Here is a 20,636-nt window from a genome sequence, read left to right as displayed (position 1 = left end):
GATACATTTATATATATATTTATTTTTATGGCTAATTGCATTATAAATTATAATTAAATCCATTTGCCATGCCATCCAGCCGGCTGTAAATGTTGCAGACGTCTGCTTATATTTCCGGCGCTGCTCGGAACGAAAGGGAAACAAATCTTGAGAAGCAACAAACACAAATTCTCAAACTCTCAGCAAACTTACTAATTGCCCGTCGTGCTGTCGATAATGATGCTCGCAAGAGCGCTGACTCTCTTCGGATAGAAGGCATAGGTGTGTATCAGATACGCCAGCACCAGGGGAAAGACCAGTTCGCTATAGCCAAATCGAGATCTATGCCTTTTCCGGCGATACTTGCCCCACAGCGAGCGGCCCGCCTCCAGCAGGGCATAGCTCAAGATGGTCAACTTCGGATAACAAACAAAGCTGAGCCCACCCAGAAAACTGGACACGATCTGCTGTAGGGTCTGGCTGACATCCGTCCTGCTTGCCATATAGCATAAGCTAGTCTAAATAAATGCAAATCGCATTATTATGCAGTTGCGAATGCAAACAAAGGTGATAAGGTGTCTGGCCTCAGGCCGTAGGAGAAAATAGTCAGCACTTGAATGGGTTGATAGACGGGTGATAAAAAGTATGTCTACATAAGAGCGTTGTGAGCAAAGAAAGAAAAACCCACAGATAGACGGATGAATGGGCATGAGATGGAGGAATGGATATATGAAGGACGGAGCTCAGGCAACTGAATAGGATTCTAGTAGCAGGCATATGCCCTACCAAAAATATCCACATCTTCTACGTTAATAATCTATATGAGAATAATCATGTATTTTACCCGGTAGATGCCCACGTAACAGCCCAGCCAGGCCATAGACTCCAAGCTGAACTGCTTTAGATGCCAGCGACTCGTCTTGATGCAGCTTATCAAGCCCTTGAAAATGTCCAAGGCGAGCCCAATGAGCAAATACTTACGCACGCCCTGAACGACATATTGAATGGGACTTAAGCTCTTTAGCGACTGCAAGCAATCGGGTGCTACGAACCAGAAACCTTTGTGCCACTCCCGTTGCTTGCCCAGCATGATGACGGCGCTGCAGGCCATGAAGAGCAGGGTTTGACGCCAGAGAGATGTGCCCAGCGCCTTGGTCAGCGGATTGGAGCGCTGCAGCAGCAGGCTTTCGATTAGCTGAAAGAGTAGAATGGAGGAGCAGTAGGTCCAGGTGCACAGGTGAGCTGACTTACAGCTTGAAAGAGGGCCGTGTGATGCACTTGCTTCACACGAATGGGCAAGAGCGCATCGAAAGCGCCAGCCAAGACGGCAGGCAGAAACACCACCGTGTTCGGTCGGAATTCGCCCAGCAGATGACTGAAGAGACACAGATGGGATTATCAAGAAAAGAGCGAAGAGCAGCCGATGCCTACCGCAGCAAGCAAATGAAGCTGGCTGACAGCCAACCAGTGACCAGGCCACCGAACACCAACTGGCCGTAATACCACATTGCGTTGCGGAGCGAGTGCAGCAGCTGCTGATTGCCGCGCAACGCCTGCTTCAGCAGATCCAGGACGAACATGGGCAGATAATACTTGAGGTTCGACCAGACAAACCGATAGACATGCTGCCAAGCGGCACGCCGGCAGCTATGCGGATGCAACAGCTCATTGCAGTTGCGCCAGCTGATCTGCTCAGCAAACAAACTACTCGATGCAACCATTGAAAGACAACTGAAGACCGAATGCTAAAGGGAGAATGGGAATGGAAAAGAGAACTCAAATGCCATTGGGAATGGAATGGAAATGGAAATGGGAATGGGAATGGTAAACGGCGAACGCAGCTGACTTGATTGAACTCTTTTATTAGCATAAATTTCAAATACATATTCAATTGAATTGTTCGCTTGGTCAGTCCAGATTAGTCCACCTCCTCGACGGTGGGTCCGGTGTTGGCGGTGCCAGCGCTTGACTTGCCCCTGGGTGCCTGTCCGCCGGCATGCATCTTGGACATGATGGGATTGCAGACGCTTTGGCAATCCTTCAGATGGTGCTCGTACTCCTCCTTTTCGGCCAGTGTATTCTTGTCCAGCCAGGCGCTCTCCTTGTTGCACTTATCGCGCACCTTGGACTTGTCGGCCTCGGTGAGAACACCCGCTGGTGCCTCATCCACGGCCTGTTTGCAGCCATAGATGTAGCCCTCGAGGGAGTTGCGAGATGAGACACGTTCGCGCTGACGATTGTCCTCATCCTTGTACTTCTCCGCCTCGGAGAGCATGCGATCGATCTCGGCCTTGGACAGGCGTCCCTTGTCATTGGTGATGGTTATCTTCTCCAGTTTGCCAGTGCTGCTGTCCTTGGCGCTGACATTTAGGATGCCATCGGCATTCAGGTCAAAGGTCACATCGATTTTGGGTACTCCACGTGGTGCTGGCGGAATGCCCGTCAGATTGAAGGTGCCCAGCAGATTGTTGTCCTTGGTCATGGCCCGCTCGCCCTCGAACACCTGAATGGTGACCGCATTCTGGTTGTCGCTGTAGGTGGTAAAGGTCTGCTGCTGCTTGCAGGGAATGCGTGCATTGCGCTCCACCAGCTTGGTCATCACACCGCCAGCAGTCTCAATGCCCAGCGACAGAGGCGTCACGTCCACCAGCAACAGATCCTGTATCTGGGAGCTGCCCACACCGGTGAGTATGGCCGCTTGGACGGCAGCGCCGTAGGCTACCGCCTCGTCGGGATTGATGGACAAGTTGAGCTGCTTGCCGCCAAAGAAGTCCTGCAGCAGACGCTGGATCTTCGGTATGCGTGTGGAGCCACCGACCAGGACGACATCGTGTATGGACTTCTTGTCCATTTTGGCATCGCTCAGGGCGCGCTGCACTGGGTCTATGGTGGAGCGGAACAGATCCATGTTGAGCTCCTCGAAGCGAGCACGCGATATCTTAGAGTAGAAATCGATGCCCTCGTGCAGCGCATCGATCTCCAGCGATGCTTCGGTGCTGGAGGAGAGCGTACGCTTGGCTCGCTCGCAGGCCGTGCGCAGGCGACGCAGAGCTCGCACATTGCCGGTGATGTTGGCCTTGTGCTTGCGCTTGAACTCCTCCACGAAGTGATTGACCAGCCGATTGTCGAAATCCTCGCCGCCCAGATGCGTATCACCCGCTGTGGCCTTCACCTCGAACAGCGAACCCTCGTCGATGGAGAGTATGGAGACGTCAAAGGTGCCGCCGCCCAAATCGAAAATCAGCACATTTCGCTCTCCCTTCAGATTTTTGTCCAGGCCATAGGCCAGGGCAGCCGCCGTCGGCTCATTGATGATGCGCAGCACATTCAAACCGGCTATGGAGCCAGCATCTTTAGTAGCTTGGCGCTGGGAATCGTTGAAGTACGCCGGCACCGTAATGACAGCATCCTTTACCTTGGAGCCCAGATAGACCTCGGCGATTTCGCGCATCTTCGTCAACACCATGGAGCTAATCTCTTCGGGTGCAAAGCGCTTGCGTTCGCCCTTGAATTCGACTTCAATTTTAGGCTTGCCCCCATCGTTGATGACCTTGAAGGGCCAATGCTTCAAATCCTCCTGTATCTTCTTATCATCGAACTTGCGTCCAATCAAACGTTTCGCATCGAATACCGTATTCTTGGCGTTCATTGCCACCTGCAATTGTATACGAGCATTTTGAGTAATGATTCAGCAATTAGTCAGCAAAATAGCTATTTTTATATGGGCCAACTGTCGGGATGCTCGCATAAATTTACTTGAGTTTTATATAGCATTTATATGCAAACATACTTTTGAACGTATATATAATCGCAATATTAAAATGTCGAATAAAATGCAGTCATATACATATTTGACAATGTACAGTGAATGACATCTTGAATGAGCAAACATGATTTTCCTTAATTTAATCAAATTAAAATTTGCAAGAATTCGCCAATTGGCATTTTGATGCAATACTGGGAAATCATTTTAAAAGAAAGTACGTTACGGGATTTCAAAGAAATTCCCTACTTGAAAGAGATGCCACCCAGTTTGAATCTTAGGCAAGTAAAGCATTCATAATATAGCAATGCTAATACATACAACACACAAGTAAATTATTTGATCAAATTTAACCAAATACGGCTCGCCACATTTGAGCTCAAGTGCAACAGCACATCGGCCACTCACCTGATTTTTAGCTGCATCGCCAATTAGGCGCTCTGTGTCGTTAAAGGCCACATACGAGGGCGTCGTCCGATTGCCTTGATCATTGGCAATAATCTCAACTTTATTGTTCTGCCAAACACCCACGCATGAGTAGGTGGTGCCCAGATCGATACCAATTGCCGGCGTCTTGCCCATGTTTAATGTCTAAATCACAAACACTCCGTTGCCGTTGACGTCACACTGAACCGCTGGCTGTCGCCGGTGATATCCAACTGAATCGTGCGCCCGCACGACTCTCGGATTTTTATGGTGCAATCTTTGCGCAAGTCGCCTTGCCACAGTTTTTGGCAATTCTACAAAACGAGTCCAAATGTGTTTTAATATTTTGTTTGTGTCTGTAATTTTTCTCACGCCGGTAATTTTGATTTCGTTTCGTATTTTGGAGATTTTCTGATGTTTGTTCTAGAAAGTGTTGTTGCTGACGTTCACAATTGAGTTCGATTTTTGGTTCGAAATTGATGATGACAACTTGATTTGGCTAGATATAAATAGAAGCAGAGGTAACAACCGGAATGCTTACATCTGAGTCATATAAATATGTATATGCAATATAATATTTATTTCATTATAAATTATAAATAATTTTTAATAATTATGGCAAACATTCTTCATGTAAATAGTTTGTCATTCGACCATTTTATCAACGCTTGCCCTTCTTCTTTTTCTTTTGCCCATCGGGCCAAGGGAATCCGCGGGTTTTCAGCACATCCTACAAATATTTACAGTAGATTGGTGAAGCATAAGGAAAACTTAGAGTATGTTATTTCACCTGCACATTGTGGCACACATAGTAGGCATTCTCCATTGCTGCATCATTGAATATATCACAGCCAATCGATTTACCAACTCCCCCTTTTTTCTTGCCGCTAATACCATCCTTCTTTTTCTTCTCTTCGCCCTCACCACTGCCCGCATTGCTGGACGTTGAATCTTTACTATTTCGTTTCTTTTTGCTTTTGCCGGCCATTTAAAATGTTTAAAATGTTAAGGCTGCCCCATCGATTAAATAAATTGGCTGTTCCATAGCAACAGCTTGTCGGTTCTGTTCGCTCCTGATTGTAGTTCAGGAACTTTTAAGGATTGTAAAAATGCATTGCCGGTGCTGCCCCATCGCTTAAAAAATATGCGTATATGTTCGCTCCAAATTTGAGTTCATTAGCTTTTTGCGCTTTCGAGCACTGTCACACACCAGCTTTCGTTGCGCGGTAGGATTACGTTATTTAGATGTTTACAAATGTGCAAGAAACAAAAACAAAGGCGACGACAAATGAAGAAATGCCAATTTTGTCCGTAATTATCAGCGTACAATTTATGCTGCTACACATACAGGCACTAAATGGTAATAAAAGTGAATTCATATACAATATAACTGCAATTAACATCCCAAGTTTCCAGCCGCTTTTGAGATTTTCAATTACCAAACGACCAAGTACACGCTTCCAGAACACTGGCCCCAGGAGCCATCTGCAGCCGATGCTGTTCCAACTGAACGGGATCAGCAGGATGAACTTTCGGAGAGCTCTTTGAAATTCGACAATGACGATGAACAGCGTCCAGGACCGGCACGGACGCTGCAAGAGGGCGCCTTTTGCCGGCGAAGCTTTGACGGACGTAGCGGCTATTGCATCGTGGCCTATCAGTGCCTCCATGTTATACGGGAATACCGCGTGCACGGCACGCCCATTGACATTTGCACGCATCGCAACAACGTGCCGGTCATTTGTTGCCCACTGGCCGAAAAGCATGTCCAGTCGCAACGGATCAGCGCCACAAGTAAGTCGAGTAGCAGCATTCGGCCAATAATATAGTAAACTAACCAATTGTGCAGAATGTCAGGAGTACAATAGCGCCACTAAGGGACTGCGCCTGGGCGACACTGGACGCAGTTTCTCGGGCAAGCAGTGTGTGCCCAGCGTGCCTTTGATTGTGGGTGGCACGCCCACACTGCACGCCCTCTTTCCACATATGACCGCACTGGGCTGGACGCAAAGCGACGGCGTCATCAAATGGGGCTGCGGCGGCACGCTGGTCAGTGAGCTTTATGTGCTCACGGCGGCACATTGCGCCACGTCGGGTAGGTGAGTGGCAATGCCCAAGAAGCCCCGACACTACATGGTCTCCTTATATGTATGTTTGTAGTAAGCCACCGGACATGGTGCGTCTGGGCGCACAGCAACTGAATGTCACCAGCCCGTGGCAGCAGGACATTAAAATACTCATCATTATTCTGCATCCCAAGTATCGCTCCTCTTCCTACTACCACGATATCGCCTTGCTGAAGCTGACCAAGCGCGCTAAATTGTCTGAGCATGTGCGTCCGACCTGCTTGTGGCAATTGCCCGAGATGCACATCAAAACGGTGGTGGCAACCGGCTGGGGACGCACGGAATTCCTGGGCGCCAAGTCGAATACGTTGCGCCAGGTGGATCTAGACATGATACAGCAGCAGCGTTGCAAGCAAATCTATCGCAAGGAACGTCGACTGCCCAATGGCATTGTCGACTCGCAGTTCTGTGCTGGCTATTTGCCGGGCGGCAAGGACACCTGCCAGGGTGACTCCGGCGGACCGCTGCACGCGATTCTACCCGAAAACAATTGTGTGGCCTTTGTCGTGGGCATCACATCCTTCGGCAAGTTCTGCGCAGCGCCCAATGCGCCGGGCGTCTACACAAAGCTCTACGCTTACCTGGACTGGGTGGAGAGGATTGTCTTCAAGAAGCATTAGATAAGAATAAGAATACATAAAAGCTCAATTTAGTGCTAATATCTAAGTAGTTATTAATTAAAATGGTGTTTGTAACAAATGCTTAAGCGAACTAAACGATCTATGGCACTATATTCCAGGGCTTGTAGCTGCCCGGCTCTGGCATTTTAATCTGAAAGATGAGAGGATCAACGTAGAATCAAATTCAATCTATATACAATTGGAGCGGACTTACCAGCTGGGTGAATTGGTCTTGGCAAGCCATGCGTATGCGTGCCGCTGTGGCCGGCGCCTGCAGATCGAAGTCCGGACTCAAGCCGCACTCGGCGCGTGCCGCAGCGATGGCCTTCTTGATGGCAAAGAATACCGTGGAGCCTATGAAGAGCGGAGGTTCGCCCACGGCCTGCAATTGGAATATATATGTATCTTAGTAAACATATTCCTGTCCAGGCATGCTCTCTTGCTCACCTTTGATGAGAAAACAGCGCGTGGATTGGGTGCGCCGGTCAGCAGGCTAACATTGAACTCGCTCGGTATATCGGCGAAGCCGGGCAGCTTGTACATGCCCGGTCCGCGGGAGTAGAGATTGCCCTCGGGCGAGTAGATGAGTTCCTCGAGCGTGAACAGGCCGTAGCCCTGCATAAAGGCGCCTTCAATCTGACCGATATCAATGGCCGGATTGATGCTCGAGCCAATGTCCATGACAATGTCCGTGCTGAGCACCTGATGATCGCCGGTCAGGCAGTCGATCTCCACGACAGAGACGCCCACGCCATTCGTATAGTAGCTGTAGGTGCGTGCATCGGGATTCGTTTCCGGGTGATAGCCAATGCCGGGCATGGCATAGAAGCCAGTGGCCGACAGGCTGATCCGGTCGAAGTACGCCTTGGTGATCCACTCCTTCCAGGTGCCCTGGGGCAGGGCCTCCTTAATGGGCGCCAGCCGTTTGTTCAGCTTCTCGCAAGCGTCCAGCACGGCCATGCCGTTCAGATCGGAGCCCACGCTGGCCGCTGTGGGCGAGGTGTTGGGCACCTTGTCGGTGGCCGTCTCTGAGATGTGTATCAGCTCGATGGGAATGTCCAGAGCTCGGGCGGCACACTGCAGCATCTTGGTGTTCAGCCCCTGTCCAATCTCCACGCCGCCATGGGACAACAGCACCGATCCATCGGCATAGATGTTGACCAGTGCGCCCGCCTGGTTCAGATGCATGACGCCAAAGGCGACGCCATATTTGGTGGGCACCAGTGCAATGCCACGCTTGCGCCAGCGATTGTCACGATTGAAGGTCGTGATCTCAGCCTGCTTCTCGTAGAAGCGCGACTGCTGGAGGCAATCCTCGAAGCAGCGCCTAATGGGAAAACGCTCCAGCTGCTGGTTGTAGTGTGTGTAGTCGCCTGTCTTGTAGAAGTTCAGCTGCATCACGTCCAGCACGTTGCGGCCCACAATGCGCGCCACGTCGCGGATGATGTGCTCCCCGGCGAACATGCCCTGCGGCCCGCCAAAGCCGCGAAAGGCCGTGTTCGAGGGCAGATTGGTTCTGCACACCCAGCCACCGACGTGCACGTTCGGGATGCGGTAGCAGTTCTCGAAGTGGTACATGGCACGCTCCAGCACCTGGCGAGGATCACAGAGGGTCATCGAATGATTCAGGCGATAGCAAAGGGCGTACTCACCGAAAAGGACAGATCCATGGACCAGCCGGCGTTGTTGTAGCACTCGATCTCGCAGGCCGAGATCAGGCCCTCCTTGCTGAAGCCCACCTTGTACTTGAAGAGGAACGGATGCCGTGTGCCGGTCATGAGCATATCCTCATCCCGGTCCAGCATGCAGCGCACGGGACGCTTCAGTCGGTAGGCAGCCAAGGCGACGGGCAGCGCCACCATCAGGCCGCGAGATTCCTTGCCACCGAAGCCACCGCCCAGGCGCTTGGCGCGACAGACGATACGATTGGCCGGCAGATTGACCACGTGCGAGACCAGCTTCTGCACCTCCGACGGATGCTGGGTGGAGCAGAACAGCTCCAGTTCGTCGGTGTCGCGAGGCACAGCCACCGCGGCGTGGGTCTCCAGATAGAAGTGCTCCTGGCCGCCCATGCGGCAGCTGCCCTCATGGACGTGATCCGCCTCAGCAAAGGCCTGCTTCACATCGCCCTTCGTCACATAGCGGGGATAGTGGGGAAAGTAGGACTTGTGCTCGATGGCCTGCTCAATGGTGACAATCACCGGCTGCAGCTCCTCGTACTCCACGCGCACCAGTCGAGCGGCGCGTTGGGCCAACGTCTGATTGGCCGCAACTATGGCGCCTATAATCTGGCCATGGCAGTGCACCACGCCGTTGGCGAAGACGTGCTCATCGTGGAACACCGGCCCCACCTCGTTCTCGTGCTTGGTCAGATCGTGGGCACTGAAGAAGGCTTCCACACCCTCCAGGGCCAGTGCTTCGCTGGCATCCAGCTTGGTGATCTTGGCGTGCGCCTTGGTGCTCAGCACTAGGGCCAAGTAGAGCTCTCCATCCATGCGCGGTATGTCATCCGTGTAGATGGCCTCGCCGGTGGCCTGCTTCAGGGCGGACGCATGCACCTTTGGCTTGCCGATCGGATCGTGGCTCGCCTGATCGCTGGCAACACGCTCGAACAGCTGAGAGCTGCGCAGAGCGGGCGTGTGGAAGTTATCGGCGCCGCTGAGCTCCTTTTGGGGCAATGCCTGCGGCGACATGATGCCGGAGTCGCACAGCTTCCGGCTGATGGCCAGGTAGGATTTGAAGAACAGGCTGACAACCAGGGCGCGACGATAAGCGATCATGCCACCCGGAGCTGAGGCATCCAAGGGCAGCTCCTTGCACAGACTCTCCGACACGCGCTCCACCAATGTCTGGCTCCAGGGCTGGCCCACCATCAGCTCCGAGGTGCGCGGCGCCAGCACCGTGGTGGGTGCCATGCCTCCAAATGCGATCTGAATGCGCTGCACCACATTGGAGCCAGCCTGGAACTTGACATTGACTGCCGCATTGACGATGGCAATGTCGTCGTCGCGGCGTCGCGCCTGCTTGAAGGCCACCACATGGTCATCCGGCGTGGTCTTCTGCAAGTGGATGCCCAGCAGAATCTCATCGGCCTGGATAACATTGCGTCGATAGCCAGTGAAGAAGCCGGCGCCCATGTGCACCGAGCGCCTGCCCCCCGCTAGACTGGCCACCTCCAGGCGAGCGCCAGCTGCCGTCAGTATGGGATTCATGTCGGAGATGGGACTGCCGGTCATTATGTTCCCGCCCAGGCACGCCACGTTGCGGATCTGCTTGCCGGCAAAGTAGTGCAGCATGTCCACAACGCACTGGAAGAGGCGCGTCTGCGTCTCGGGCAGCTCCTCGATGCGCTTGCGCAGGTATGTATCGATCTCCATGATGCTAACGGCTGCACCAAAGTAGACACCCTCCTCCGATTCACACACCTCCAGCAGTTCGGGCACTTTTGCCGGATTGATGAGCACGGGGTAGAGAAAGTGCTTGAATTTCACCTCCACGCCCACCTCGGTGTTGCCCACAATCAGCTTGGCCGCCGGATGGTCAGCCTTCAGTTGGAGTAGCTCCTTCAGCTGTGTCGGCCGATGCCAGGTCACTCGATCTGAGCGAAAGACCAGGCTCTCCTCGTCATACGCGGCTGTTAGCTGCAGCTCCGGCGGAAAGATGGGCTCCTGGCTGGGATCGAAGGGCTGGAACTTACTGGGCTTGAAGAGCTTGTGATCTGTGTTGTCCGCCCCGCCGCATGCTTTGCGACTAACTTTGCAGCACTTGTCGCCCATGCCGCAGGCGAACTCCTTGGTGAATGTCTTGTAGCCCTCCAGGATGGGCCGATAGCCGGTGCAGCGACAGAGATTCCCTTGGAAGGCCACCTCAAGGTCGCGCATTGATGGCTTCTCCGCGTTGCGCAGCAGCGCGTACATGGACATCACAATGCCGGGCGTGCAGAAGCCGCACTGCGAGCCGTGCGCCTTGGCCAGACGCTCCTGGACCGGATGCAGCCGGGTGCGTGTGCTGCCTATGCCCTCCACCGTGGTCACCGCACAGCCGTGCATCGCGCAGACGGGCGTCAGGCAGGCATTCACGGCCAGGTGCTGTATCTGATTGCTGCGCCGATCCAGTCGCGAGATCATAACGGTGCACGCGCCACATCCCCCCTCGCCGCAGCCCAGCTTGGTGCCGCACAGACGCAGCTTGTCGCGCAGATAGCTGAGCAGCGTGCATTCCGGATCGGGATTGCTATCCACTACCTAGTACAGAAAGAGTGAATGAATACACTTCACTATGATGGTGTTTAGTTCGTATTGATCTTTATTATTCTGAGCCTGGGTTTATATACCCAGACTCATGTATATCAACCCTTAAATCTAATGTATCTATTGCTGAGTGTGTAAGGCTCAGCATTGGGCTATTACATATTCTTATCTTATCGCTGAGTGTGTAAGACTCCGCGTTGGTCTATTAGCTATTCTTATCCTATCGCTGAGTTTGTAAGGCTCAGCGCTCGTCTCCTTCGTAATCTGACTCTGGGGTTGCAAGGGTTGGTCTTCATTTGTCTATTTATGCAGTCCGTACATGTGGCCCTTATCTCTTCACAGCGCGCTACCTGCTAGTCGCTGAGTGCGTCGGAGGCATGTATACGATCATCGTATATTCATATGTTCATGCCTGAACAAAGAGATTAGAACGCATTAATACAAGCTTGCTAAACCCTGCAAACAAGATCTTATCTCATTGGAGCAACGAACTTTAATGCTGTATAAATTCTTGACTAATTATCAAAACCAAATAAATATTTCATTCACGAGCAGAACTCTGAGTGAGCGCTGACGTCGATGAAATAAAAAATAAAATAAAAACACAAAAAAAAAGTGAAGCGCAAAGTAATTACGAATTTTTGTAGCTACTTATATTTGAGTAAAGTGCTTCAGGCGGGTATGCCAGGACCAGAAGATGCCCTGTTATTCGCCCTATAAAAAACTTGTATAGATTGAATACATATATGGAGCTTGATCAGACACATTTAAATTAAAAACTAAAATTGGAAATTAATAAGAAAAATATCTACAAATAAAGTTCTAATTTTTTTTTTATGTAAAATATACAAAATTTAAAACTAAGCTTTGGTTATTATTTTGTTTATAAATAAATAATAATCATTTTATTTTATTTTTAAGATTAACTTATTTCGAAAAATATAGACAAATTAGGTTTAAAAAAAAAAAATTCTAAAATAATATACATATTTAATTATGTTTTATATTATTTATAGAAATAGTATAGCTTTAAACAAAAATGAATGGAATATACAGACTTTTTTATTATGTTAGCTATAATAAAAATAATAATTATTTATAATTAAACGCCTGTCAATCATAAAATTTTCAAATGATTGCAACTTAGCAAAACAAAGTCTGCTGATGACAGAAAAAAGTGTTCATAAAACAGCTAAACAAACAACCTGTTTACATTTTTAAAGTAAAGCCCTTGTGTGAACTGCGAAATTTACAAAGTTACTGAATATAAAAGTTGTCAAAATAAATTAATCACTATAATAATGTATTATTTACATTATAACTCCTTAATCTGAAACAGTTTGTGTACAATTTTTTTTTTTTTTTCACCGCCTAACAGGTTGAACCTGTTTGGCAGCCCTCGACTAATGCAATTCGTTATTATCTGGCATTATCAGGCGAGTCACTTGAAAAACAACACGCGCATTCTAGATTGCATTTGTGTTTGCCAATTTTATTGCACTGGATGCATATGTTGAGCATATGTTTTTAGTATGTGAAATGTGGATTAGCAGCTACAGTAAACTCTATTTACACTACCGAGCATATGGCAAACAGTGGCACTTGATGAGATAGCAATGCTTGTAAACTTGCAAAAGGGGAGGACCTTATGGATATTATTATATATTATTAGACTGAACTGAAAATTGTCTCTATTTTTCATCTGAGCCGTTACTTTATATTTGAAATTCTCAACTCATATTTAATAAAATCAGTATACTCTCTTTCGCTTCGTGAACAGGCATATGTGGTACTTGTAAATAGAAGATGTTATCATATCACTCAAGGTAGACGCAATTATAGCTCACTCTCGCCTCAAGAATTTGTTGCTCTTTTTATCTATTTATAGAGCACTCCGGTAGATATCACGTGTAGTTATATACGCGTTTATTGTATTCTAAAACTGTTTAAAAATAAAAAAATATGCCCTAATTTAAAATATAATATATTATACGTCAAGAATATGTTAGACTTTGCAGCCCGAGCAATTCATATCTTTATATGAGTTAACTACACGCGCCAGTGCAGAATACGCATTGAGAAAGGAATTTGAAATGTGCTTGATAAGGCGTGACGCTGGCACCCCCCATAAAAGCAACACTGACCCATTATAGTAGGTCAATTGTTATCAGCCAGTCACACAATCGCAATCAATTTATTATAAAACAAGAGATCGCTCGAGCCGTTCAATTGAATGCAAAAAAATAAATAAATAAATTAAATGGGCGTGAAATAAATACGAGTTGTTATTCGAAAAGGTTAAAAACAATTATATTTACTAACTAAATAAGTGGAATAAATGAAAGCTGCTGTGTTATATTATAATATAAAGACATTATCTCATTGAAAACACAATAAATTTAAAAGTTTATTTATATAACTTTACCTTTTTGCCATTGACAAAAAACACTAAAACAGACGTTGCCTCCGCCGCTGTCTTTGACATGTTATGTAAACTTGATTGATTTATCCGTATCTGTCTAAAGTTAGCTCAAAACGTGTTTAGCTATTTGGCTACATGAAATGTTCAAACGTTCTAAAATCAGTTTTAGGTGTTTCCTCAATTCCCACACTCAGCACTCCAACATAAAACACTCAACACTCACACCGTACAAAACACGACCGGCCCGAGCAAGAAACGAATTCGTTTTGACGCTGAGGCTCATCAGTTCTGAGATTAGAGGCTCCACGAATCTACATGAGAGCGAACCGAGCCGAGCCGACGACAATTATCAGGATCGTTTGAGTGTATTTCGGCTGTCTCATTTCTCATCGGTGTGTTCGAGGTTATCATCTACCTACCTGATAGGCTCATTTAAAAGCAATTACGGGTATACCATTTTACAAGGCACGAATTGAGCCTGCTCGACTGGCAGCTGCCCTACCAATTTTGCTATGTGATATATACAATATACATTCGCAATTCGCACTATAGACTTATTTAACTTGGAATTCCGATTTCCGTATTCAACAGTATTATTTATTAAAAAAAAAAACTATTTTACTTTGAATTTAATTTTTAATTATTAAGTATTCTTCAAACTGCTTACTTAAAAATACATAAACTTTTGTTTCTTTTCCACACATATTTCTCATTTACTTCTTATGTATTTCAAAGCTTGATTTGATCGACTCAGTCCGTTACTCTAATTAAGAGCATACATACATAAAATGTACATCATCAAAGAGATCGATACTCGTTATAAAGCTATAAAATCCAGCAAATCAAACTATAATTAAAAGTTTTTGTTATGCTATAGTAACGTCAGCTCTAAATTGATTTAACAAATTTACATAATTTATTGCAATTTAACCTAACTTACATAGTTATTATACAAATACATATATTTATGCTTATGCCGTAAGGCAATTAGTATTTGCATTTTGCACTTAAATATCTTACAATATAATGTTCATTGAAATATATATTTATGCGCGTATGTATACCAGAATAATATATACCACTCGGCGCATTAAACGTTCTCGACAGAAAAGTTTTGAATCTTAAAACAATTTACATACGATAACATCTTATATACATACAAAAAAGGATTCAGATACAATGTATCGCATTAATGTATCTAAAAATTTAGCCAGTTTATCGAAGTAGTCTCGTATATATAACAATATATCCAACGTGTTACGCCGACTTAATATCCAGCTCACGCTCGACTTTTGTGCCCTCGTACATGGCCTGCCGGCGCATGGCCTCGCGCAGTTGTTGTTGCTCGAAGCGCCGCGCCGACCATTGATACCTGCCGGGGGAAGCAGTTGATAAGAATGCATGTCGCCCATAACCTATTGAGACTCACCTGCAGGCCATCCAATAGACTATTGTGCCACAAAAGAAAGAGCCGAAACCAATGTGTGTGGCCAGATGGGGTCGGGAGGTGCCTAAAAATGCCAAAACACCGACACCTATGCCGCCGCTGATGCCATAAAGAAAACTGTTACGAAAGCAAGGTATCTGAGCAACATCGCGTCCAAATATATAGAAGCTCTGCAAGGAATTAAGCACATATCAATCAACATATTTTTATATATTAAAATTGTATGTTCTTGCTTACCTTGCTGGGCTCCTCTGGCACGTCATCTATCATTTTTATTAACCAAATTTAAATTACTTTTTCTACAGTAAAGTCCCTACAAAACGCGGCGAACAGCTGTTTTCGAACAGTGTGTCCATATTGTACCAGAATTTAAAAAAAAATAATTGCATGACAAGCCATTTGCATCATGCAAAAATATGTTTCCCGTATCTATGTAATAAGAAGATATAGAATGGATACAAAACGTTTCCATACAACAATTATTGTACGAAATACTATTCAAAGCTGAAATATATATAAACAAAATAAAACTCAAATATCATGCATATGCATGGTGTGCATTTAAATTAAATTTGAATTTATAGGCAGCACTGGTTCACGCTAGCAAGAAGAAGCGAACGCTCTAGCTCAGTTTGCCACAATCACAATTTCATTCTTTAGTTTTTTGGTTTCTCGTTTAATACAAAACAAATGCAAGCAAGTGCAAAACCACAGCAGACCACTACACACCCAGTTGCATAAATTTTACGTCAATTATAGATCTGCACACAATAATACAAGACTTTCAGGTAAGTTGATGCATTGCCACAAGCATACATACATAATAACCGACATGCCTTTGTGCGTATGTATGTGCATGTACAGCTAGCTGACGAAAGCAAAACAAAGTCAAAATAGTGTCGATAGCAGCTGCTGATAATATCATAAAACACAACCTGAGAGTATCAGATTATTTTCATGTGTTTATTTAAATCCATATGTCAAAGCGACACTAGGCTTTGTATTTAGCATCGAGAAACATGTACACGTACGCAGAATCTTTGAAATTTTAAGTTCGTGATAGGAGGTCGACTGGAATTATCTACTGGTGCCTCTCAGCTGATCTCTCCCTCTCTCATTATATTTTGTTTTGTACACTTACAGTTATTTACCGAATGCCGTACTCACCATAACAAAAACAACTGATGACCGAGCTACGTACACACAAATAAATAATATACATACAAAATTAAATAGATACGTACAGACGTGGATGAAGGAACAGCAAACAAACTGAAACCGAATTTCAATCCGTAACCAATTCTTCCAAGGCAGCAGCTGTGCATACATACACAGACACGCAGGCACACGCACACGCACACGTAGCTCAACTACACACACTATATATATATATAAATATATATAGAAAACCACCGACTGTGCACAAATGGATATATCAGCATCAACTTCAAGCGACTCGACAATGGGAACACCGGAACAGAGGAGCAAATCGTATATTGGCGATAGCACGTTCTACGACAGCGCCCTGGATCATCAACTATCCTCAGCAACGGCAAATTATACATCCTGCAATGGTAAGTTACGTATTAAGCAGCTCAAACTGTACATCGTTTATTGGCAGAGGGAACTATTTGAAAAGTTCAGTTGGCCTTGGCGTTCCATTCGTCAGCTCTACGGCAGTGCCTAAATAACTACACATGCAAACATGAGCGACCCCGACACACAACCTGACCCAGAGCCGCTTGTGTGCAGTCGGCATGAGCAGCAGCATCAGCAGTTGCTGCGGCAGCACAACGAGCTGAAGCTAGAGCACTCATCACTTAAGCGACAGCTGAACACCGTCAAACTTCATCTCTCTACGTTGAGCATTGAGAACGAGTACTTGGAGCAGCAAATCGAAAAACAGGCCCAACAAAATCATCGACACGAATGCTTCAATCGGAACATCAAACAAGAGCTCATCAACTCCACCAACTTGGCGATCAATGCGCAAACGCGCGTCACATTTCCGCACAACTTTTTAGTGCAGATCTTCGCGCCCTTTGCAGAAGATAAGGCCTTGGTGGAGCACTGTGTGCACATCGACGAGGAGATGGCCAAATCCATGCACACGATACGCATGCATGCCTACCAAGAACATGAGCTAAAGCTGAGAGATGTTATAAGTAAAAAACAGGCAGATCTGCGCTCAAAGCTGGTCGCTAAATATGAGCTGAAGCTGGACAAATGTGAACTGTCCCGAAAATGCAAGTCCTCACTGATCAGGCAGAGATGCTTCGATTTGTTCAAGCATTTCATGCACGAACATTGCGCAGACAAGGAATATACATCAGCGTATTTGGCTGATCTGAAAGCCGTATACGAGCAGACGACACAACATTTTTAATTTCCATTCCATTCATTGCAAAACCATTTTCAGATCATCTATATTTTGTATTAATCGACAACACGTTCGTTTTGAATTCACAGAAAGCCTAAACGGAGACTTCAATCAGAGTGCAGGAAACACAAATTATGGCCACAAAGTGCTGAACGCTGAGAATTTCGATGTTCACAACGGAAACGGAAATGGAAATGGCAATTTAGAGGAAATAGCGGCTTTTAACACCTATGGTGTGCCGTCTTCTGTCTCCCATTCATCAAATGCTGCAGCAATTAATGCCAGCATGCTGCTGCTGCAATCCGAGAGCACCGATACAAACACCTCACAGGAGGAGGTCGATCCAAAGTCTCAGCTGGCCAATAAGACAATATTTAAGACCGATAATCCCAATTTGTCAATTATAGAAATAAATGAGAATTCGATTAAGGAGGAGGATCTCGAGAAGGAGGTGGTACTAATTGAGCAACTCTCCACCGACGATAACAATGAGGCCGTCGAAAAGGTCAAAAACATATTGAAAAAGTCGCCCAACAAGGTGGCCGACAATGCCACAGACAAGCGACGCCGCAAAACGGACACCCTGCTGCAGTCCAGCAAACAAAAATTGGACATATCAATAGCTGAGGCATCTGCAGCAGCGGATGGAGTTAACGATCGGCAACTGCAGCTGGCACAGCCGACTGTGGCCATCATCGATCAACCGCAAACTAAACGTGAAATTGTGATCTACGATACTTTGGAGGAATTCGATCAAAATTTACCCTCGACTGTGACCCTATTGAATACACCGTTCGGCAGCAAGGTCTACTTGGTGGGCACGGCGCATTTCAGCGAGGAATCACAGGATGACGTCTCCTATGTGAGAATACCAACAATTACAATTGAGTTAATTTAATCTATGTCAATTGCTATCGACAGGTCATTCGCAATGTCCGTCCAGATGTCGTCATGGTGGAGCTGTGTCCCTCCCGTGTACACATACTCAAACTCGATGAGAAGACGCTGCTGGAGGAGGCCAAGAATATCAATATACCCAAGGCAATTAACCAAAAGCATATGCTTATAATATTTATATTCTAAGGCATTCAAATACCCCGCAGATACGTGGCATTCTTCAGACACATGGCTATATCAATGGCATCTTCTTCATTCTGTTGCTGCAGATGAGTGCACAAATTGCCAAGGATTTGGGCATGGCACCGGGCGGTGAGTTTCGTCGCGCCTTCGAGGAGATACACAAGCTGCCCGGCTGCATTTTGCACTTGGGCGATCGACCCATACGCATCACACTTTATCGTGCTCTGCGCGCTCTGTCGTTGTGGCAGACCATGAAGCTGGTGTGGCGTCTCACTTTCACGGACAGCATTAGCATCGAGGAGGTGGAGGAGTGCAAGAAGCAAGATCTACTTGAGAAACTTATGCAAGAAATGGCTGGTGAATTTCCTGCCTTCTCAGATGTATTTGTGCGCGAACGTGATCTCTATTTGTGTCACTCATTGCAATTGGCGGCATTACCGCAAGCGGCACCCGGTGCCCATCAAGTGCGTCCCGTCCGAGTCGTTGGCGTCGTTGGCATCGGACATGCCAATGGCATTGCCAAGATGTGGGGCCAAGTCGATCCCGAGAAGATACCGGCCATACTAGAAATACCACAGGCCAGCCTCAGTCAGCGGCTGTGTACAAATACATTAAAGTATGGACTACTCGGACTGGGCGCCTATGGGGCCTTTCGTTTCATGCGGCCGCGTCTGACGCGTTTCTTTTAGTTTCCATTCAGATGCATGTTTTTCTATATATATTTGTTGAATTTATTTTCGTTATTAAGTGACAAGCCCGGCAGCACTTGAAATGGGCATTGAAAACATGATAAGTATTGTGAGTAGTACTTGATGCTTTTGATAGAAAGTGTTTATACGCAATCACAAATATAAATATATATATGTATGTACATATATATATATACTTAAAGAAAAGACATTCAAACATATTCCTGGTTTTAAAAACCCAACAAAAATGAAACTATCAAAATGAAAATAGATACGCACAGGTACACGAGATATATATCAATATATATGTATATAGTTGTGTACTGGGCTATAGATATCGCGACTGTGAATACGATTATATCAATTCATATTCAATTGTTTTACAAAAGGACTTAATTTTAAACTGTTGCTGCATAGTTGTTAAAGAAACATCACGCCAAGAATACTTTCTATATATTAATATGATTACTATTAGTTTTTTTTTGACCAGTTAGAAGTCGTAGTTGCAGGATTAAATGGTTTCTGGACAGGCTACAAGAACAAAAGACAAGACAACTCGAATGCTTATTGCATGAGACATAAAATTATTTTTGAACAAAACTCTAAGTGTGAACGTGCCCGAGCCCATAAACAACTGGAAACACTTTATCTTTCGACTTAATCCATATGTATGTAAATGTTATTCATTCCGTAGTAGAAAAACTCTGAAATTTTTAGACACTAAGTGGAAACGTGATGGACCTTCGATATTGGAAGTATGTATGGCCGTGTGTTAAATGTTGCATATTATATTGAGGAATTTTACAATACAAAAAATTAAAAAAAAAAAAAATCTAAACTAAAAACACAACAAAAAAGAACCTACCTAGATGTACTTTACTAACAACAATAACTACAAAAACATATTTGAACTGTATGGTATTACAAATACAAGCCAACTTGTTTTTGACGCTGCGTAGTTTGTGCTAATTTAGAGCCGGTGTTATTTAGCATTTAAAATAGTGAACCACCCGAAAAACACTCAACATCCCACTTTGTGTATAATTGACTCAAATAAAAGTTTACATACAAAAAAAAAAAAAAAAACTTGTTTAATTTAAGGGAAATTCTTAAACAAATTATATATTTAAATTGCAGAAAATTAAAATATATAGTTTATGAGTATATATGTAAGCAATATAGTTATGGATTTTTAGGACCATTTTTATCTACATGTACATTGCCATGATATATAGAAGTCAACACCCTTGTCAAAGAAATACCCTCAATACCCCCATAAAAAGATCTTAACGATAGACGATTCTCATAAAAATTTCCCTAAATAGACCCCTGCCACAAAAACACCCCTAAATGGCTTTGCAAATATCCGTACAAAAAATCCTTATCATGTTAATTTCCCTATATATAATAGAAAACATATAAATACCACTATATATACTGTACCCATATAAATA

At 45.7% G+C, this 20,636-nt stretch overlaps 8 protein-coding genes across 10 annotated transcripts; 3 read left to right on the top strand and 5 right to left on the bottom strand.

Moving 5' to 3' along the window:
- Window positions 1-6: 6 nt before the first annotated feature.
- LOC115562282 (uncharacterized) lies at window positions 7-1,740 on the bottom strand. Its single transcript, XM_030383476.2, has 5 exons — window positions 1,411-1,740; window positions 1,231-1,354; window positions 824-1,174; window positions 193-497; window positions 7-120 (listed from the first exon to the last, which is right to left on the bottom strand). The coding sequence occupies exons 1-5, from the start codon at window positions 1,698-1,700 to the stop codon at window positions 54-56; spliced, it is 1,137 nt and encodes a 378-aa protein (XP_030239336.1). The 5' UTR covers window positions 1,701-1,740; the 3' UTR covers window positions 7-53.
- An 81-nt stretch (window positions 1,741-1,821) lies between these two features.
- On the bottom strand, window positions 1,822-4,630 carry Hsc70-2 (Heat shock protein 70 cognate 2). Its single transcript, XM_030383446.2, has 2 exons — window positions 4,151-4,630; window positions 1,822-3,634 (listed from the first exon to the last, which is right to left on the bottom strand). The coding sequence occupies exons 1-2, from the start codon at window positions 4,322-4,324 to the stop codon at window positions 1,898-1,900; spliced, it is 1,911 nt and encodes a 636-aa protein (XP_030239306.1). The 5' UTR covers window positions 4,325-4,630; the 3' UTR covers window positions 1,822-1,897.
- On the bottom strand, window positions 4,531-5,292 carry LOC108659039 (small lysine-rich protein 1). The gene is made up of 2 exons (XM_018111759.3): window positions 4,959-5,292; window positions 4,531-4,898 (listed from the first exon to the last, which is right to left on the bottom strand). Exons 1-2 carry the CDS (start codon window positions 5,154-5,156, stop codon window positions 4,830-4,832), a joined length of 267 nt encoding a protein of 88 aa, XP_017967248.1. The 5' UTR covers window positions 5,157-5,292; the 3' UTR covers window positions 4,531-4,829.
- Window positions 5,293-5,358: 66 nt separating this feature from the next.
- Window positions 5,359-7,242, top strand: snk (snake). Of its 2 annotated transcripts, none has more exons than XM_018111748.3 (4): window positions 5,359-5,528; window positions 5,585-5,962; window positions 6,018-6,267; window positions 6,329-7,242. In XM_018111748.3, the coding sequence occupies exons 1-4, from the start codon at window positions 5,414-5,416 to the stop codon at window positions 6,912-6,914; spliced, it is 1,329 nt and encodes a 442-aa protein (XP_017967237.2). In that variant the 5' UTR covers window positions 5,359-5,413; the 3' UTR covers window positions 6,915-7,242. The 2 variants fall into 2 exon arrangements, with proteins under 2 accessions (XP_017967237.2, XP_017967239.2); XM_018111750.3 differs by having other exon boundaries at window positions 5,417-5,528; window positions 5,578-5,962.
- ry (xanthine dehydrogenase rosy) lies at window positions 6,943-14,023 on the bottom strand. Its single transcript, XM_030383444.2, has 5 exons — window positions 13,590-14,023; window positions 8,567-11,158; window positions 7,362-8,507; window positions 7,129-7,296; window positions 6,943-7,065 (listed from the first exon to the last, which is right to left on the bottom strand). Exons 1-5 carry the CDS (start codon window positions 13,647-13,649, stop codon window positions 7,015-7,017), a joined length of 4,017 nt encoding a protein of 1,338 aa, XP_030239304.2. The 5' UTR covers window positions 13,650-14,023; the 3' UTR covers window positions 6,943-7,014.
- Window positions 14,024-14,610: 587 nt separating this feature from the next.
- On the bottom strand, window positions 14,611-15,393 carry l(3)87Df (cytochrome c oxidase assembly factor COX20 lethal (3) 87Df). Its single transcript, XM_030383460.2, has 3 exons — window positions 15,271-15,393; window positions 15,016-15,203; window positions 14,611-14,958 (listed from the first exon to the last, which is right to left on the bottom strand). Exons 1-3 carry the CDS (start codon window positions 15,301-15,303, stop codon window positions 14,844-14,846), a joined length of 336 nt encoding a protein of 111 aa, XP_030239320.1. The 5' UTR covers window positions 15,304-15,393; the 3' UTR covers window positions 14,611-14,843.
- Window positions 15,394-15,607: 214 nt separating this feature from the next.
- LOC115562273 (uncharacterized) lies at window positions 15,608-20,103 on the top strand. Of its 2 annotated transcripts, none has more exons than XM_030383447.2 (5): window positions 15,608-15,821; window positions 16,177-16,607; window positions 17,503-18,275; window positions 18,335-18,454; window positions 18,517-20,103. In XM_030383447.2, the coding sequence occupies exons 2-5, from the start codon at window positions 16,460-16,462 to the stop codon at window positions 19,180-19,182; spliced, it is 1,707 nt and encodes a 568-aa protein (XP_030239307.1). In that variant the 5' UTR covers window positions 15,608-15,821; window positions 16,177-16,459; the 3' UTR covers window positions 19,183-20,103. The 2 variants fall into 2 exon arrangements, with proteins under 2 accessions (XP_030239307.1, XP_089114273.1); XM_089258147.1 differs by lacking the exon at window positions 15,608-15,821 and adding an exon at window positions 15,921-16,060.
- Window positions 16,615-17,496, top strand: LOC115562276 (uncharacterized). The gene has a single exon (XM_030383459.2). It carries the CDS (start codon window positions 16,739-16,741, stop codon window positions 17,417-17,419), a length of 681 nt encoding a protein of 226 aa, XP_030239319.2. The 5' UTR covers window positions 16,615-16,738; the 3' UTR covers window positions 17,420-17,496.
- Window positions 20,104-20,636: the final 533 nt, after the last annotated feature.

Source organism: Drosophila navojoa, chromosome 2 (genome assembly GCF_054131105.1).
Source record: "Drosophila navojoa isolate 15081-1374.11 chromosome 2, UAZ_NAV_1.0, whole genome shotgun sequence".
In the NCBI taxonomy this organism is placed as follows: Eukaryota; Metazoa; Arthropoda; class Insecta; order Diptera; family Drosophilidae; genus Drosophila; species Drosophila navojoa.
The sequence above is the reverse complement of the archived record's forward strand: the minus strand, read 5'-3'. Positions and strand labels throughout refer to the sequence as shown.

Excerpts from the sequence above, each read along its gene's own strand:
- LOC115562282 (XM_030383476.2), bottom strand. The coding sequence starts at position 1,700 with ATGGTTGCATCGAGTAGTTTGTTTGCTGAGCAGATCAGCTGGCGCAAC. Across the intron at positions 498-823 it reads GTTACGTGGGCATCTACCGG|ACTAGCTTATGCTATATGGC; the intron begins GTAAAATACATG and ends GCATTTATTTAG. Across the intron at positions 121-192 it reads GACAGCACGACGGGCAATTA|CGCCGGAAATATAAGCAGAC; the intron begins GTAAGTTTGCTG and ends CGTTCCGAGCAG.
- Hsc70-2 (XM_030383446.2), bottom strand. The coding sequence starts at position 4,324 with ATGGGCAAGACGCCGGCAATTGGTATCGATCTGGGCACCACCTACTCA. Across the intron at positions 3,635-4,150 it reads GCGATGCAGCTAAAAATCAG|GTGGCAATGAACGCCAAGAA; the intron begins GTGAGTGGCCGA and ends ATACAATTGCAG.
- LOC108659039 (XM_018111759.3), bottom strand. The coding sequence starts at position 5,156 with ATGGCCGGCAAAAGCAAAAAGAAACGAAATAGTAAAGATTCAACGTCC. Across the intron at positions 4,899-4,958 it reads ATGTGTGCCACAATGTGCAG|GATGTGCTGAAAACCCGCGG; the intron begins GTGAAATAACAT and ends AAATATTTGTAG.
- snk (XM_018111748.3), top strand. The coding sequence starts at position 5,414 with ATGTTTACAAATGTGCAAGAAACAAAAACAAAGGCGACGACAAATGAA. Across the intron at positions 5,529-5,584 it reads ACACATACAGGCACTAAATG|CCGCTTTTGAGATTTTCAAT; the intron begins GTAATAAAAGTG and ends CCAAGTTTCCAG. Across the intron at positions 5,963-6,017 it reads GCAACGGATCAGCGCCACAA|AATGTCAGGAGTACAATAGC; the intron begins GTAAGTCGAGTA and ends CCAATTGTGCAG.
- ry (XM_030383444.2), bottom strand. The coding sequence starts at position 13,649 with ATGTCAAAGACAGCGGCGGAGGCAACGTCTGTTTTAGTGTTTTTTGTC. Across the intron at positions 8,508-8,566 it reads CCATGGATCTGTCCTTTTCG|GTGCTGGAGCGTGCCATGTA; the intron begins GTGAGTACGCCC and ends GATCCTCGCCAG. Across the intron at positions 7,066-7,128 it reads AAGACCAATTCACCCAGCTG|ATTAAAATGCCAGAGCCGGG; the intron begins GTAAGTCCGCTC and ends CTCATCTTTCAG.
- LOC115562273 (XM_030383447.2), top strand. The coding sequence starts at position 16,460 with ATGGATATATCAGCATCAACTTCAAGCGACTCGACAATGGGAACACCG. Across the intron at positions 16,608-17,502 it reads AAATTATACATCCTGCAATG|AAAGCCTAAACGGAGACTTC; the intron begins GTAAGTTACGTA and ends TTGAATTCACAG. Across the intron at positions 18,276-18,334 it reads CACAGGATGACGTCTCCTAT|GTCATTCGCAATGTCCGTCC; the intron begins GTGAGAATACCA and ends TGCTATCGACAG.
- LOC115562276 (XM_030383459.2), top strand. The coding sequence starts at position 16,739 with ATGAGCGACCCCGACACACAACCTGACCCAGAGCCGCTTGTGTGCAGT.